The sequence below is a fragment of the Ixodes scapularis genome, unplaced genomic scaffold (assembly GCF_016920785.2).
Source record: "Ixodes scapularis isolate PalLabHiFi unplaced genomic scaffold, ASM1692078v2 PGA_scaffold3__209_contigs__length_174095766, whole genome shotgun sequence".
In the NCBI taxonomy this organism is placed as follows: Eukaryota; Metazoa; Arthropoda; class Arachnida; order Ixodida; family Ixodidae; genus Ixodes; species Ixodes scapularis.
Window position 1 is genome coordinate 117074995 of NW_024609868.1, and position 18691 is coordinate 117093685.

At 45.7% G+C, this 18691-nt stretch overlaps 1 protein-coding gene across 1 annotated transcript; it reads right to left on the reverse strand.

The window, feature by feature from the left end:
* Window positions 1-1038: 1038 nt before the first annotated feature.
* On the reverse strand, window positions 1039-18336 carry LOC8042352 (cytochrome P450 3A5-like). Its single transcript, XM_040206154.2, has 4 exons — window positions 18146-18336; window positions 6627-6816; window positions 3964-4172; window positions 1039-2546 (listed from the first exon to the last, which is right to left on the reverse strand). The coding sequence occupies exons 1-4, from the start codon at window positions 18326-18328 to the stop codon at window positions 1611-1613; spliced, it is 1518 nt and encodes a 505-aa protein (XP_040062088.1). The 5' UTR covers window positions 18329-18336; the 3' UTR covers window positions 1039-1610.
* Window positions 18337-18691: the final 355 nt, after the last annotated feature.

Below are 18691 nucleotides of genomic sequence, written 5' to 3' on the forward strand. Positions count from 1 at the left end.
ATGTGCGTCATGACCCTCACTTACCTTGCTCACGGATGCCACGAGAAACAAATAACAAGAACGAAAAAAGCTGAAATGACTGCATATTTATTTTGTCGCTTTTTTTTCAGTCCTCTCGGTCACTTTTTACCGCACATTGACAGACGCCGATATACGCTAGTATTGAACCGTGGCTCATGCGTGATGGAATGCTAGAACGTCGCTTTCATGGACGAGTCTTGCGAGCGTTGTAGAAATTGTTTAGACGGGTCGGAACAGCAAACGGATGAAGGCAAAAACGGACGCTGAGGCACATGTTTCATGTCCGTGTCTAACGGGCATTGCAGACGACGATAGCCGGTGGTGAAATAGTAGGCCAGGCCGTGGGCTGCCGCGCGTCTGCTCGTACAAGTAGCTGGCGGTGTCAGACGCCAGACTAGGCGCACCTGGTGTCGCGAAGGTGAGACACTAGGCTTCAGAGCGTGTTTGGTCGAACAGCCAAGCTAATCCAGTAGTAATGGGCGGGGCAACTAATCTGTAGGCGAGGCATAGAGCGAGCTGTGACTTCACCTAAATTGCGTAACGGTGTGAATATTGTGATTTTTTTTATTTCGCGGAGAAATTACAACAAATAACGTGCCCCGCTATGCGATTTAATTTTTTTTATTTCAATGTTTTTTAATGAGTACCTTTCGGTTCTTTTAATATCTCTCAGTTACGTGAAAAGTGAATAAAATTAAAAAAAAATCTACATCAGCAAAAAAAAAAAAAAGTGAGGGCAAAAAGAAAATAGACGTGTACGTTAACATTCCATCAGCAAGGAAAGTATTAGCATAGTATTTTCACAATTACTAATAAACTGGTGCCGCAATTTGCACTAAAAATCCCAATTAAGTTTACGCGGTTAGAGCAACATTGGGGATGATCCAGCGGCAATATGAAGTTATATGCAAACGGGTCTCAGAATTGTGGTTAGCATATATAAGATGCATATTTTAAAAACTGATGTCCACAAATTTCCGTCTGATAATGGTGCCGCCAGAAAATATGCGTTGTCAAGAAAGAATATTCGGCAATTTATTTGGAGGTTGCTCAATACTCTAGGTGAGTTGGCATTAAAACAAATAATTGCCAGGTCAAGGTTCCCTCGCTTGTGCTTGACTGGAGCGTCATCCTGTCAGAATAATCGCGAATACCTATAAAATTATAGACAAGTCGAGGTATACAGAGCGTCCGTTTTAATCAATTTGCTTCGCTTTATTTTATAAATAAAATAATCTGATTTTTACAATTGCTCAATGGATCCCGATTAAAAATTACCAGATTACATGGGCCCTATGATGGTCGTTAATAAACTGCAGAATATTGATTGTAAAGCGGATTCAAACTGGAAGTGAAACGCTAAACATTTAGTTCTTTGTACTTGCCCACAAAGTTTCTAAAAAAAGATCTCGGCCCAAGCGTTTTGGTTTTCCGTTATTTTCCGCCCGTTAAGAGTTGTTTGTATCCGCGCACGTTTATATGTGAGGGGGTAGACCGAGTCCAATGAGTAAAACACTTAGAGCATGTACCCAGTTGTGCGTCTGTGTACGCATGTGTACTTAGAAACTTTCTTTGCGACCTTCCCCACCCTAGCGTCGTTGTAATCTGACCTTAAGCCCTCCTTTAGGATTAATCATTATGTTATTTACAACTAACTCCACATCCTCCGGAGTACCGTCGCATGGTATAAATGTGTACTTTCTAATAATCTTACACATGGCCATCTTGATTTCCAGTAAAGCGAACCTTTTCCCGATACACCCTCTGGGTCCCAGCCCGAAGGGCAAGTAAGCCGCGGGGTGGTGCGTATTCCGACCGTTCGCGAACCTCTCGGGGTCAAACCTGTAAGGGTCCGGCCACAGGTTAGGGTCATGGTGGACGTGCCACGTGGGCACCAGGACGTTGACTCCTGCAGGAATAAACTGTCCCATAATGGTCGTATCTTGCCTGCAGCATCGACTGACAAACAATACCACGGGAGGGTAGAGGCGCATGGTCTCGGCGATCAACATGTCCAGCCGCTTCAGCTTCTGAATTCCATCATATGTGAGCTCCATGTCAGGCTCTGAAAAAACGCTGACTATTTCGTTGAAAACGCGCTCCTGTTCTTCCGGGTATTTGGCAAGTAAGAAGGCGCCGAAGGCTAGAGTCAGAGCCGTCGTATCAAAACCAGCTGCTAGAAAGAGGAAGCTGTTCGACAGAAGGTGGCGGTCTTCTATTAGCATGTCTCCTTTGCTTGAAGTTGTCGCCTTGGCCTCCTTGCCAGCTTGGGCGTCGAGCATCAACTGGAGCATGTCCGTAGTCCTGGAGCCCTTTCCGCTTCGCCGGTACTCAATGACCTCGCGTACGTTGTCCAGTATCTTAGTCGTTATCTTGTAATAACTCGCGTAAGGATAGATCCATTCGGCAATCTTGCGAAGAATAGGGAGCGCGATCGCGTACTGGATGAGCGTATTTTCTGCATCATCAACAACGCTGTGCATAGCCCTCAGGAGTGGATCCGTGGTGTTGGTCTGGCAGTTCACCTGCCGAGGAAAACCAAACGAGTTAAGAATGAAGCAACGGGGCGGTTGTTTTTGCCAGAATTGGGTTGGGGCCCATCTTCTACTTAAAAAAAGACATTTTCGCATCTTAACCAGATTCATAAAGTTGGGACACCGAAAGTCCAGCATGTTTTGAGCTGAGCTGGATTGTTGTAACGTCTAAGATCGCTACTTCGTTCCCCCTTCAGTCCGGACACAGCCCGATGCCACGAGCTGATGGGACCAGTCATTCAGCGTCAAAAGAACCGCAACATTGTGTTTGTCATGTTTCCGAACGCGTTGTATCATCGTTAAGCCAAGCGTATAAAGGGAAAGCTTAGTAACTTGCACTATTGACACTGTTTGGTTGGTCCTATCACCTAGAAGTGTTTGCTCTGTCCGGACTTGAAGTTGGAACGAAGTATAGGGGGTGTTGCTCTAACGTGGTGTAAAGTGGCATCACAAGTTGACGAGAAAGTCATGTGATTGTATCATGTTACGTAACTTGATATCAGTGCGATACATGATGCAAAGTAAAGGTATCACATGCCGTGACATCACGACGCCATGCCATGGTGTCACGTAAAGTCACAGTGTCGCGGGACGTAACGTCACGACGCCAATTTATGTTGTCACTGAACGACCACGAACGGTCACGTCAACACCGTCCGCTAAACTAAAAAGAGCTTAAGTCCACTAAATTGGCGCCGAAATACCGCGTGCTGTTGTCATATGGTGACAGCGATGTCATATGGTGACATCGGAATTCTTTATCCATTATACTTTCCCGCTACATTTAGCGAACAAATTGCTTTGAACTTGTTAAACGGAGGTTCGGGCGAGTTTACGCACGAAATCTCTAGAGTGCTTGTCTTGAGGGTGCGCTGGTTTCCATGCCAGCGCTTTCAACTTGTTTTACTTCGGTTACTGGTTCTACGTTAAACTTTGTTTTACGAATACCTAGCCCTATACACATTCCCCGTAAACGTTGGTGTGCATGGATTTTTAGACAACGTGAAGCTAGGAAGCTGCGTGGATGTTTAGACAGTTTTTCATAAATTACCAAAACCTCGAGGAGCATGCGGCAAGTGTAGTTACAAGCACTGGACGTGCTGGCGCCAGCGACGTGGCAAAAAAAGCTGGCGCCGCGTTTTTGCTTCCTGTGTATAAGCTTCGGTGAGTTAACACACCCTACCACAGTTCCCCGTAAAGAAGGTCCAAACCAGACAGATCTTTGTCGCGCGGTTAAAGGAAGACATACCTTTTTTTTTCATGACTTCCAAGGCCCGTTACGGATCTGAAGTGTGTCCTCGTGTTTAGACTACGCACACGCGCATCGACGGCCGGAGCAACCGATGAAATTACGTCACGGCGGTTCTCCAGGTGGCCGATCATAATGTGTGTGATGTTCACAACCTACCTTCCAAGCTAGGGCGCACTTGGAGATGACATCCAGCGAAAGTCCTTGAGCAATCTGTAGCATGTCCACCGCTTCTCCTCCGTCAAATTTTCTGCCAACGATCCCCAGCATTTCTTCGGAGCACCCGGCCATAATTTGGGACATCATCTTAATCTTGGCCGCCGTGAAAATCGGGTTGAGAACGCGCCTCGTTTTCTTCCACTCTGCGCCTGTTGAGAAAAAACGATACGAGTGATTTTCTTTCGGTTCGCTCGAATTACGAGGATAGGGAACTACACTTATGGGGCAGAAAAGAGAAGTAAAAGGAAGGGGAGGAAACTTCTCCACCCTCTCTCCTCTATTACGCCCTGCAGCACGACTGAACATGACATTCTCCTCAATGAGATCGAGGAAATGTCGGGTTTCATAGAATAAATAAAGGCGCTTTAAGCAGAATACATTTTGATCAGTGGAACGTATTTTTAATGCGAAAGCATGAGCTGGGGGGGGGGGGGGGGGGTTCCACGGAGCGAAGCCGGTGGCATCTGTAACCGCGAAAAACGAGACTTAAATTCTCACTTCCCCATTGGCCGAGCGAAACGACACCTAAAGTCCCGTTGGCCGCGACACGTCATATCAGATGCTTCGTCACGGAAGCCGGCGAGGCCGCTCGAGGTCACAGCGGATGCGCCTCAGAAGTAAAACGGAAAGAAAATTACAGCAACGCAGATGCGTCGTCACGCACTCCCGGCGCCACGCCGAGCTTCGCACTCCTGCCGCTGCCTCACCCAGCGGCGCAGCAGTCACCAGCGAGCCAGGGCGGTCTGCGGGGCCCACCGCCGCACTCCCTGCCGGCGCTGTGGCCACTTTTGCTCCTCTCGGCGCCGAGTCTTTCGCATTCACAACTCATAAGAAGTGCTTAGGCGTCCTCAAAATGTTTTGCTTTTCTATGCTCCGTTTCACGTTAGGTCCTATCGCAGCCAATCTATCGCCAACCTATCGCAGCTGGCGCCACTTTGACTCCAGTTCAGCCAGGAAACTAAAATGACTCGAGTTTGAGGTGATCTGCTCAAATCTGGTACGCATGATTTGGTCTTAGTGTAACCTCATGGAACCCATATTTCCAGGCATCAAGGGCGTCACATTTCGAGTGCCATCCTGTCCGTGGAGTCACTGACTTAAAAAAAAGGCACTATAGCCCTTTCCACCGCTTATCACATCCACTAAAAAAGCTGAGTCCTTGATCTGTGGACGCATTAGCAGCCTCTAATATACCGCACAGCACAGCTATAGCGCATGCTGAGAAGGTGCTCCACAGCCCAGCAGAGCCTGCAGCGCGTAGAAGTCGTTTTTATGGAAAGGTCAATATAAATGATGGCAGGCTGGAAGATAGACCATACATGAGCTGCGTTGGAGCCGCTAAATAGGTTGCGCTTAGAAAAGCGGCACTTCATCCGCCGATTTTCTTGTCCGCACCGCCATTTCGGTGCTCAGTACAAATCGGCCACCTTTGTCGATCGTTTTGATTCGAAAATGTGACTTCCTGAGCTCTGGATACGGTGTCAAGAACGAGCTATATCGTTTGGCGTTGACTTTCTTAATGCTTATGGACGACGGGAATCCGTATTCTGCGATTTCAGATAAATCTTGGGATAACTAGCAACAATGAAGTCAATCACTAAAATGGCTGAAACGTCCACTTAATCTGAAACATACTTATTTATAGTGGCTAGGCCTATTCACACATGTACAGTCGGGAGCAAAAGTTTGCGGGGCACGGGAGCGCGTGCCGAAATGCATCGCCGCGCCGTGCAACGGCGCGCCACCGCATTAAAAAGCTGCGCTTTGCGCATGCGCGCCCTTCGTGCTGGCAGTCATGTCTCTTTCGCTCGTTTCTGTCCGACTCACTCCTGATTACCGGAGTCGGCGCCAAGGGCGCAAGTTGCCGTTTCGCTGGCTGTCATGCCCCGCGTCCTCTTCAGCTGCCTCAGCAGCCACGCTGGGTGACAAGGCGCCTGGCTACCCCCCCCTTCCCCCCCCCCCCCCCCCCCCCCCCCCCACACACACACACACGCGCGAGCTCCGTGACAAAGCGCGGTGGCTGAGACGGCTGAAGCAGACGCGCAGTAGACAGCCAGCGAAGCGCTAACGCACGCCCCTGGCGCTGACTCCTGTTATCAGGAGCGCGTCGAAAAGAAACGAGCGAAAGAGACATGATTGCGAGCACGAAGGTCGCGCGTGCGCAAACCGTGTCTCCTTAATGCGGCGGCGCGCCGTCGGACGGCGCGGCGATGCATTTCGGCACGCGCTCCCGTGCCCCGCAAACTTTTGCTCCCGACTGTACACAACAGCACTACATGGCGATAAGAGTCAGTACCGGAAATGGCGCTCATCTGGCTGATGCCGCGCTTACTTTTCGCTATGTTAGTGCCCAGCGCTTATGGAGCGCCGATCACTGAAATTACGCTCATGTTAGCTCTGCATCAGTGCTGTTCCTCGCGCTGAAAACGTGTTGTGATGCGTGTGTTAATCATCCTTTTGTCGGAGGAATTGTGGGACTTTTTTTTTAAATGTCGGTTTTATACCGGCATTTCCGAATATCAGTGCGTAAAAGCTTGAGAGTTGAAGAGTTATGGAAACGCATGTATTGCCACTTGACACGATAATGCTCAAGACGGACATACCTTCGACACCCAACAGGCTGCTGATGTACGGCTCCACGTTGAGAACGAGGGTCGGTCTGTCGTGGAACGTGTTTGTTTCCTTGATGAAACAGTCTCTTATCATGTCAACGTCCGTGAGCACGATGAAGGGTATCTCTCCCTGGTAGTAGCCGAACACCTTGCCGTACTTTTGTATCCAGTTCTCGAACACCTTGAGGGAACGATGAACCGTGAGTGGGAGAATAAATAACGTCCGCAAAAACACTTTTGGCCATACGTAACAAAATTGTCATCCGGAAGACTAGGCGCGATGGTCACACGCTTTAGTCCGGTATGGTCACGTGGTCAACCGATGTTATGTCCCCCTACAGTAGGCGCGACCTAAACTCGCTAAATATCCGACAAGACGGCAAGAAAACCGACCGTCCGCCAGACTCATCTACTTGTGTTTTGTACGTTCTGTTAAATCACGGAAACACCTAAATAGACTTCGTTCCGTGCATATCAAAGGGAATGATTCTGAAAACATTAAGCCGTCTACAAAGAAAACAGTCAAACACATTCACACTAGTCAATTGGGCAGCGTCAAAGGTCCCTCGACACGAAGCTTGTTGTCTCTGTGCGTTTGAAATCGCAGACTAGACCAATGATCACGCCAAGTGACTGCGGCGTGATCCTCCGTTTTTTTTTTTCTTTTTTTGCACGTGATTGGTTTAAACGGCGACACCAAACTCACAAAGACGTCGAGCTTCGTGATAATGGGATGCTGCTTGATTCAATCTATCGGATCGTGGCGAGGGCATCGCTACGATCCTACGTTGGGTCGTAGCGATGATGGTCTATACTAGATCTATCGGCGGGTGTTCTATACTAGATCTACTTTTTCGGGGAAAAAACACTCGACTGTAAGAAAACATGACTCGAATGCCAGTAATTACTTAATAATTTTTTTCGCCTATCTGCTTTTGAGCTAGCGATAGACTCGTATGAAGGTCTATTATTTGGAATTAGGGCGTGACGTTAAAAGGTCCGTGAAAGTGTTTTTCAACTTCTTCCTCCTTAGTTCTCTTCGTCAACTGACGAACGAAATGAGAAATAACGCGGTCGTGAAGTGCCTGGGCAGTGCTACGATAAGTTTTTTATTTGTTTCACAGATTTGTTTCCCCAGAGGAGGCAGAGATAAAGGCACAATGCCTGACACAGCCTCTGCCCCCCCCCCCCCTTTCCCCCTGTCATACAGTCCAACATAGGAGCAACAAAAGTTTCATCCAAACCAACAAAATGACCGATGTAACGAAATAAAACACGCTATGAACAAAGAGCATAAATGATGGTGTCAAGAATAAACACGAAATGCAACGTATGCAAAACAGTTCAAACATTTATTTGAAGATAAAATGCATCTGGACACTTTGTTGATGCGCAAACGACATAATTTGCAACAGGTCAGACAGATACTGCTATGCAAATTCATAAATACTGTAGTGAAAAAGTCAAACAAAGCTACACCTAAAAAATGACCTCATCTCCACGTGGTGAATGATGTTGATTGGGGCAGAGCTCTGGTGGTGCTGATGATATTGATTTTGGTTATAGGTAGTGCTGATGGTGCTGATTTTTTTTATAGCTCATAGGTAGTGCTGAGTTCCGGGTTGCGTTTCGACAACATCCCCAGCTCTTGAGTTACTACCACGTCTCAGAGCCCCCTATATGCAGTCGTGGCCGAGTGGTTAAGGCGATGGACTAGAAATCCATTGGGGTCTCCCCGCACAGGTTAGTCTCCTGTCGACTGCGCCAACATTTTTTTTTCTTTAAGAAGACAGATGGGATGACAATCAATGTGAGCACGGACGCCTGACGGAGAAGGCTAGACCCTAAGGAGCTTTGCCCCTAAAAAAAAGGTTTTTATACCAAAGAAAATGTCACATCACTCGCCACTAGCATATTTCTGCAAAAATGTTTGAAACTACCAAACGGCTAATCAAAGTTTATGTTTATATCTGTTCTATTAAGCATTTTAGTAATCTGAAAATGTGATGCTTGTCGACCATAGTTTTCTCATACGTATGGCGTTTTTCGCTTTGGCGTCCGTAATAAGTATGGATTAGAACTGTTAATGGGCGACGAGTGGAGTCTAGTTGTATGTATCCATTGCAAGAGTTCGAAAAAATAAATTTGATTTGCCTAGAAAATATTATACTGAATAATGAGTGGCTGCGTTCTTAAAATCCTTCATGACGTCTTTATCATTTTCACATATTCGTAGTATTTTTTGCAAAATGATTAGTTTATTGCAGTTTGTAGCTGTTGCTGTACCCCACACCATGGTGCCGTAACTGATCCTATAATAAAATCAGGAGTAATATAACGTTAGTTTAAGCAAGGCAAGGATTAGATTCTGAGTTTTATAAATAATGCCAGGAACTTGGAACGAGTCGGCTTTTAGTTCGTTGACGAGCGTATTCCAAGGAAGGTCCTCAGTGAACCAAACACCTAGACATTTTTGTTCAACCACCTGCTTCAGTACCGTGCCTTCAAATGTGATGTTTACAATGCTGTCATCTCTGTTTTAGTTTTATTGGCATTGTAGCTTAAACTATTTATTTGAAACTATTTGGATAGTTTTTTTAAGAGATTCATTGGCTAATGTTTCTACACCATTTTTCGTTAAACCAGAAAAAAAAATACATTTGTGTAAACTGCATACACTGTCATCTCGGGGCAGCCTGGTATATCCGTTATGCCATCTCTTTACACTAGAAGTAGCGTCGGCCCCATAATAGAGCCCTGAGGAACACCGGAACGTATATTCATTTTACTAGATATTGTATCATTTACGCATACGTATTGGTACCAATTCGTCAGATATATTTCAATTAATTTTAAGGCCACTCCACGTGCTCCGTACATTTCAAAATTTTTAAGTAGGATATCATGTTGTACGGTGTCGAAAGCTTTTTTTAGGTCTAAAGTAACCCTTTGTTGCATAGTGGCCACTACAGTGGACAAAGTTAACTATTTTTTAAATAACTGGCCAGCTGACATAATACCCGTGCGCATGGTGTCCACTTCAGTTTACACGTGCGTTTTCGATTTTCGCTCATAGATGGCGCCACAATTTTACTGGTGTTGACATATTCAGCATCGAAGATGGCAGCTTCCACAATTTTCAGGTAAAGGGCGAGCATCCTTGCAAAAGCGTCGTAAACTGTTGCAAAAATTTAGTACTCCTCTGTTAAACGTTTTCATGCTTTCGAGTAAGTCTTGAGATGTAAACTTTATAAATATGAGTCTCCAATAAGTCTTCATTGTTCAGTAAGTGATCTATTTGTGGCTTGTCCACTCTGGTGGACACCATTAACAGCAGCATTACGGCGACATGAGCTAGGCACAAATTGCATTTGGTGTAAATATACTGGAAGGGTTCCATTTTTTGTTGTAATGAATAATGCCGCCATAGATCTACATATTCCCAAAAATACTATATTTTGTTATTTTTTGTTTTAGAGACAAATGATCTGCTACCAAATCACGTTTGAGAGAAGCAGACATCGACGCTTTATAGGATATTTCACTATCTGACTCAGGAATCAGTGTCCTACTTGAAGATGGACTGCCATCAGGAAGTGATGATGCTCTTTTAGAGAGCGAGGATGATGCCATCGATTATGCCATAGATGATGATCAAGGCAGGTGTAATGATTTCTGGGAAGATGCAAGCCAAAGTGATGACAGTGATGAAGAGGATCGCGACACAGGTCCCGCGGCTCCACCACCAAGAAAAGGACGTCGGGTTGAAAAAAAAAAAAAGCCTAAGTTGTGGTCATAAGACGAAAGGGATCTTGTGCCCCCAGTGCATGCTGTCCACTGTAGTGGATGCTCTGTAATTAGTAAACTATATTTCTTAACGCTAAGAAAACAATATCTGTGGTGTCAACTCAATACCAATAGTTGCGAAAACGCAAAAATTTATGATCTGCATGGACGCCTTTGAAGTATGCAAGGAAGGGATAAGCCTAGAGTGACCAGTTTTCCCTTAATATTCTCGACTATATTATCTTTTATTTCAATCAGAGCTGATTCGGCAGATTTGTTTTTCTGGAATCCATACTGGAATTGAGAAATAGTCTGAAATGTTAAAAAAGCAAAATATTCAACCTTTGATTGATGACGCGCTCAAACATCTTTGGGAAAACAGAGAGAGAAGATATCGGCATATAATTAATAACTTAAGTTTCTCTTCTGCTCTTATGCACAGGGATTACTTTTGCAACTTTTAGCTCATCAGAGAACTCACCAGTCTCTAGCATCTTATTTATTATATTGGATAATACGGGACTTATTATGCAAGCGGAGCCATTAATTGGTAAAGCTTTATTTTATCCACACCTTCAACTCATTGTTATCTGAACTATTTATTATTTTGTAAAATTCTTGATAAGTCGCTGGAACAACCATTTTCCAATTTTGCTGATTCCTTAATCGTATACAGTCATCATTCTTTACATTTTTAGCCACGCACGTGCCGATATTGATAAAATGCAAATTCATTGCGTCTGCGAGCTTTTTCCCTGCTACACTTACATTATCGATTATCAGTTCCGTGACACTACAGCGTTTTTGCTTTGTTAAAACGTTTATTGTATCCCAAACTTTTCGATGGTCATTGTGAATATGCTGAAATTTATTTTGATAATACTGCGACCAATCAGTATCGGTGTCCACTGCGCTACGCCGCGTTTGCTACGATCTATGTCGGAGTGTAGCAGAACCTTTAAGCCGGGGTCACACTACTCATACCATCATACTAAAGACAATCTGCAAAGACGAGTCACCAGAATATCCGTGTTTCGAATGCCGCGCGCCATGCTTTTTTTCTTGAGCTCATTGCCATGCGGTATTCGAAGCACAGATATCGCGGTAACTCGCGTTCGAATCTGTATGCAGACTCGTCTGTATCACGTATAGGGAGTATTCACTGGCGGCCATAGCTGTGTGCGCGACTGCTGAGCGCGTGCTGATGGCGAGCTTCCACAGTTTCCTTGCAACGTGCATTCCCCACCATCAAGATTGCTGATCTTCACAGCCTATTAATGGGAGCTTGTTCTGAGCATGCGCTCTAAACAGCGCCCTCAAATATGGCGCCCAGTGAATACACTAAGCAGTTTGACCCTGCCATTCGACTGACCCAGCCACGTTACCGGCCGTAGTTCCTGAGTACCATCGCCTCTGGATGTACATGCTACGCCTCTAAAAAATGTCGCCTCTAAAACTAAAAAATCAACGGATGATTATTTTTGGGCCAACCAAAGGGGAAGATTGAGGAAATGGTTTTGTCAGCAAGTCGATAAGCGGAAAGCGGAGAACAAAATGTGTACTTTTCTGAAAAAAAAATCAAGACAGTATTGTTGTGTTCACACGGGCGTGGGGAATGGGCCTTTTTCACAATTGTTCAGTACCATGTAACAGAAAGTGGGGAAGCGGTTCTCATGGCCTTTTAAGAAAACGTTACCCAGATGTTGCGCCTGTGCAAGCGAAGGCAAAGCAAACATTTCGCGCATCCATACTGTCGCTGACTGCCAGAGCAGCCTCGGAAGGGTGACGAAAAATGGCGGACAGCCGCCTCTGCTACCACTACGCATGGACATATACAACCCTGGAAGAAGTCCAATGTGCGGCGGTCGCAATGTGTACACATCGCCGAGTCGGACGCTTGATATATCGTGAAGCGCCACGATCCATTCAGTCTTATTGTGAGTTCGGGACACAAATAAAATAGAACAAACACGAAACTATGTCCACGTGTTTTCTGTTTTATTATTGTCCAGGCATCCTTGCATTCTGATATTCCAACATTAAAGGGCCATTTAACTCTCAGAAAGCTTTTTTTTTGTTAAGTCAATTAATATGACACGTATCCCACAAATTAAAGTTTAATCCAAACAAAGACAAATTAATTAGAGCAATATCTCCGCCGCGAGACACATATTAAATTAGGACCATCCATTCTTCAGCTACATTTGCTTCCCCCCCGCCAAAAATAAACATTTAATATATAATTGAAGCTTTTTGGTTAATTATTAATCTAATTAAACAATTTCGCCCTTTTCTAGCGGTTCACCAACTTAGCCCGAAACGTAGAATAACCCTCAATCTATAAGAATCAAAGAAAGAATAAAACCACTTAGGGACAAGGACAGACAGCACAGTTCTCTCAACCAGCAAAACGCATTTACTGATGTCTCTTTCAATTCGTACTATCTTCCTCCCTACTTTTTAAACTAAGGAAGAAGTTGCATGAAAAAATATATATATAGGGTGTCACAAAAGAAAATTTACACGGTCTTTTTTACCGCAAAAATAAACTAGGCATCGCCGAACGCTCATTCTCCGCCCAAAGGCAGTGCTATATGTCACAACCAGATGCCACAGTTTCAGCCCGATCCGATAACTTAATCAAAAGTTATAAGTGATTTTCTGAAAATTTCAATGGGAAAATGGCGGCCGACGGAATTTTCAAACACAAGGGGCTCTATGGCACCAGAAACCGAAAACGGGCGAAAATGGGCTTCATTTTCCCATTGAGATTTTCAGAAAATCACTAATAACTTTTGATTAACTTATCGGATGGGGCTGAAACTTTGGCATCTGGTTGTGACCTCTAGCTCTACCTTTGGGCGGAGAATGAGCGTTCGGCGATGCCTAGTTTATTTTTGCGGTAAAAAAGACCGTGTAAATTTTCTTTTGTGACACCCTGTACATCCGGAAAAATACAAAAATCGCCGAATAAACTAGAAGAAAAAGAAAATGAAAATAAGAAAGGAAAACTTTCAGCCTTTCCAATCTGGTGAAGAAGGGAGAGCAGCGGAGCTGTAGCTTCTCTTCTCGGTGGTGGCTTACCAGGCGAGCGGTATGCTCTTCTTTCGCAAGGGAAACTGAAGTGCTCCACGCTGTGGAACTTTATGCGACAGCGGCTTCGCGGCGGTTACGAAACCATTCGCGCTACTGCGCACATCGCCGCTCGTTCCCTTCCCGCTCTTCTTCCTCTGAATAAAGTTCCTGTATAGTCTCCCTACGGGAGCCAGAGTTGCGCGTTTATGCATGGCATGTGGATACAACACCTCACGTGACTGAACTCGTCGAATAGCAGCGCCGCGCGTTCCAGGCGCGCGGCGCGCTCAAAAGCCGGGGAACGTACGCCGGGGCGCGTGCAGCGTCTACTTTGCTGCACGACACTTGATACGGCTCCTCAGGTAATCGGATCTCGGCGAATAGCGGCGAGGGCGGCACGCGGCACGTGGAATCAAACCCGTAACACTGGCTCCCGTAGGGAGCCTATACAAGAACTCTACCTCTGAACAGAGCCGTATAGACCTTTTCATTTCAGTAGTTGCCTGACCAGCGGGTAGAGGGCGCTGGCGCACTCGCCGCCATTAGGTTGCTTCAAATTGGTCAGTTTCGGTTTCAACGTGCACGGGATTGTGATGCTGTTTCATGCCACTTTCGATTAATTTTGCGATATAAATTTCTTCTTTGTAGCACACAGCGAATAAAACAATAGTATTGAGCCACTTGGCAAACCACGAAGTGGTTTCGAGCCTAAATTGCGATCTTTTTTTAGGAACACTATATATGCGTCTGATTCCGTCCATCGTTAACTTCGGCCAGGTTCGGCGATGAAATAACTTCGCTGATGCACAGGGAGATGTACCATTGTCCACGGCCGTACTCGAGGACACAAATTTGGCCTTATGAAATAACCTATTTCTTATATGGACATTTGCTTACGACGTTCTCAAGGTATGAGAATGGTGAGATAAGTGAATGGCCAGACTTCAAATAAAGCCTGATATTCATCTTCCATAAAATTCGCCGAATGAATAGAAAAGCGCAAAAGAAATGATCACCGATACGTTTGGCTGAAGTCGAACGCCAGACCTGTGTAGAAAGCTGTTCACTGATTTCAAACAATGCGCTGTGCACATTTTGACGTCGTCAGCTACTGAAAGTAACTCCCTATTTGCCGTCGACAACCGGCTGCACTCAGGTGATTTTCATGCAGAAGGATTCTTTTCGGCGTCACAGTTTGTGAATCATAGGCACTATCAAGTTGTCTGTGACAGTTTCTTACGCGGGGAGTCCAAATATTAGTGTTGAAATAAATTAATTGAGACTACATGGTTATATTAAAACTGACTTAAGCAACTGAAAGACTATGGACATGGGACCAAGCACGATATACTATTCCGTGGAATTCATAAATAAACCGATAAAGCGAATGCTTATATCACACGCGATTAAGAACGTAAAACAGATATAGGTGTGATATTTCGAACAAACAAGTTACCTAATGCTAAGGTACCATTATTTATAGCACAAAAAAATAATTCAAACTAAGCGTTTGTTCCCGCGTCTTGTCCGCAAGTTCCCTAGTGTAATCAAAAGAAACTGTTTACGAGCTGTTGTATACTACAAAATACCATGCTTTCAGGAAAAGCACGTGGCTAATTACGCTGAGTGTTTTTGTTTCCTCCCTTGACACCAATGCGCACACATCCATATAATAACATTGGGCTTTTATTGCAAATGTTCCGCCCTTATTAGTAACAAAACCTCAGTTCTCGTAAGTTATTGGTATTTGAACCACCGAGGCTCTCTTCAAGTCATATATGTATTCAATGTGCGCAAGTGCTAACGCCGATTTCTGATCCTATAAAGCCTTTTCACACGTATCTCGCACGCCGACCGTAAAAAAATATTCAAAACGTGTTACAAAATTAACTGCAGAAGTTGCGCGCACAATGATGTAATGCAATTGCATGGTAAGTACAAGTATCGGACGACACTTTACGGAGTAAGGCAAGAGACGCGGTGAAACGCGACGAGAAACACGAATTCAACGCATCCGCCAAGGCGTGGACGGTAGAGCGGAGCAACAAGTTGAAGCAACCTAATGGCGGCCGCATCACGTGATACCAAGATGGCAGCGCCCATTCGGCGAAGGGTGAAAAGGTCTATATTGGGAGAGTTTGGCCAGTGGGTGTGGCGACGAAGGCGCCGGAGAGGAGAAAAGTAAATGAAAGGGAGGAAAGCGCCAAAGGAGCGAGAGAGAAAGAAGGGAGCAGAGAGGAGACGACCGCCATTTTTTAGCAACGCTGTCGGAGACTGATCGGAGAGGAGCACTGCTGAGGCTACGCGTCGTCTGCTACGGGCCGACTTCTTTTTCGCCTGAATAAAAGTTTGTGTCGATACGCCGAAAAATATTAATTTATTAGCTTTTTAACCCACCGAGGAATAACAGAATGTCATTTTCTTGCCAGAGCCAGCGATATAAAAGGCAATAATCGAGATTTAGATGCCGATACCACGCATTCCGCCGGAAGAATGATCGAAGATGGCGGCCCTCCCCACTCAGGTGGGAGCAGCCGGGAGTTCACGCGCATGCGCTCATGCCTCTCGCTCTACGCCGCGTGCTGATTGGCTCACTTGGGAGGAGAGCCTTACAGCGGCGAGATCATAGACTGACCAAACTCTCCCCATATACGGCTCTGCCTTTGAAGAAAGGTTGCCGCCATCTATGAGCGACGGCGGCAACCAGTTGTCTGGTTGGCGCCGTCACTCATGGATGGCGGTAGCTGTCCAGAGTTCGGTGTGATCAAGGCTTCGCTGGTGGACACGATCCTGGGAAAACTAGCCCTTGGCAGTTCCGCTGTAAAAGTATCATTTACAAATGAAGATAGATGAGCCCTTTGACTAATTCAGCTCTGGCTTCAAGTAGTTAATCTCATCTGGACTACCCAAGAGAAGGAGCAGCTATGTTGTGTTCGTCACCGGCTAGACTGTATGTTTCAAAAATGTGTCGGCCGAGGTTGTTCTTGTGTCTTCCAATTAATCTGGTGTCCTGGAACCGAGCTTGACAGTTCGTCCACAGGTGTTTAAGGGGTATTCACACGAGGGAGAAATCCGGGCATCTCTCCATGGCACACGCCCGTTTTTCTCTCCATGGCATCTCTCCATGGCACACGAATCACAAGACGAAAACACGGTGTTTTCGTCTTGTGATGCGCACGAAGGGGAGAAATCCCCGAGAATCTCCCTCGTGTGAATACCCCATTATGCTCAACAATTGGATGAAAAGAGTCGCTTGAAGCTCGAGAAACCTCGAGGACGTGCTCTTGTAGACGGGTGTTCAGGCAGCACCCTGTCTGAGCAATGTATCCATCACCGCCTACAAAAAACATCACCGCATGGTGTTTTTCTTTCTTATTACCTTTCTCTTTTTCTTCTTGTTTATTTGGATATTTTTTCCTTTTTTCCGAGTGCATATATATATATTTTTTTTTATGTATCTTCTTTTTTAGTTTAGAAAGTTGGGAGGGAGATTGTACGTATTAAAGGAGACATCAGTAAATGTTTGTCGCTAGCTGAAAGAACTGCGCTGTCTGTCCTTGTCCCTTAGTGTTTTTATTCTTTCTTTGATTCTTGTATTTTCGCCAGCGCGCTCTTTGTTCTTTGCCTCAATCTATATAGTTCCCTCGTCTTAAATTCTGTTCCCACAAGAAGAATACCTGGGACTTTTCACGAAAGACTCGGAATAATACTACAGAAATTAATACTCGAAATAAAGAAACGATTTTTGCGCAAGCCTCATCGACAACGGTGCACAGTGGTGCAATAAGAAGAAATGACAATGAATTCCGTGTTTACTCATCAATCAGTAGCCACACGAAGCCATCGCAACGAAGTCGATCAAATTTGTTAACCGCGCCTTCAAATTTGGCAAAGAATTAACCGAGGCGTTTATTCGACATTACAAGCGCAGCTCTTCGGCAATCAGAAAGATCTTCCGCCTCATGGGGGATCGGTGGTCGTGTGTCTTATAACGCAGGGCAGCTCTTAGCACGTGGAGCTGACGCCGCAGAACCTATACACCTTTTCAACAAGGGTGCAGCCATCTTGAATATCGTCACTTCATGGTATGCGGTAAAACATCGTTTTGATCTCTCCACCCCGCTAAAAGGTGTTTACAAAAAATGCCTGACTGTCACACGTTCATTTTTTGTCTCACCTATAATTTCGCGCATATTTCAGGTTGAAATGTTTTATAATATTTTCGTCCCGCATACCAGACAGGAAAATCACGTGACTGAAAACGAGAGGAAAGAGAAAACGTCTATAGGGATCCTGGCTGTAATTCATGCCCCTGTACCTGTTTCGACCTGGACGAGAGTGGTATTACCGCACGATGCGCGTTAAAGATCTCTGAGGGCCTTTACCGCACCGTCCAAATTTCTCACCTATACGGCGTTGCACTCCCAAGTCCTACCGCAGCATCTGCTACAATCTGATGGAATTAAACGAGCGACACTCATTGTCTTGATGCGCTCCGTATCAACGACTTTACCAATCATGCACATTCAATGCGCCTTAATTCTTAGCCACTTTTTTTTTTTGCGTGATTGATTTAGCGGGAATTGCAAACGAAGACAACAAAGACAACGCCTCTACCATTCGGTTCGAGACAAAGTGCGAGGATTTACCTGAAGCCTGTGTTCCTTCAGTTGCTGCCAGTTCCCCCAGATGATGTGGGGCGGCGGCCCGGGAATGCCGTGCCTGAGGAAAAGGCTCTGCTGGCGACGTCGCTTGAGCAGCCAGAGCAGCACGCCGGTGACCGCCGTGAAGAAGAGCGACAGGACAATGGCCAGCGCTGTGGAGAGGCCCATTGCGATTCCGACCGACCGGCTTTTGCCTCGAAGAGAACGGAGAACACCGTGTGACCATACACTCTCGTAAATCCAGGGTGTCTGCTTTCTCGCCGAGCAATCGGAATAGCCTGGGGGGGTTTGCTTATTTCCACGACGCAGCACGCAAGTCGGACTCCTGGCCCGAGGAGTCTCTGTCGCGCACGCACCGGGGATACCCAACGCCATTCGAAGAGCCTCGGCTGCGCGGCGTAATGAAAATCGCAGCTTCCTCCGACAGGGTTCCGCCGAAGAGCGAGGGAAAAGAGAAAGAGGCCGGAGCGGACACGGAATTCGTCCGGATTTAAATTTAAGGCATATTATATAATTTTCATAAACTATATA

Coding starts and splice junctions, on each gene's coding strand:
- LOC8042352 (XM_040206154.2), bottom strand. CDS start 18,328: ATGGGCCTCTCCACAGCGCTGGCCATTGTCCTGTCGCTCTTCTTCACG. Junction 4,173..6,626: donor CAGCCTGTTGGGTGTCGAAG/GTATGTCCGTCT, acceptor TTTTCTCAACAG/GCGCAGAGTGGAAGAAAACG. Junction 2,547..3,963: donor AGTGCGCCCTAGCTTGGAAG/GTAGGTTGTGAA, acceptor TTTCCTCGGCAG/GTGAACTGCCAGACCAACAC.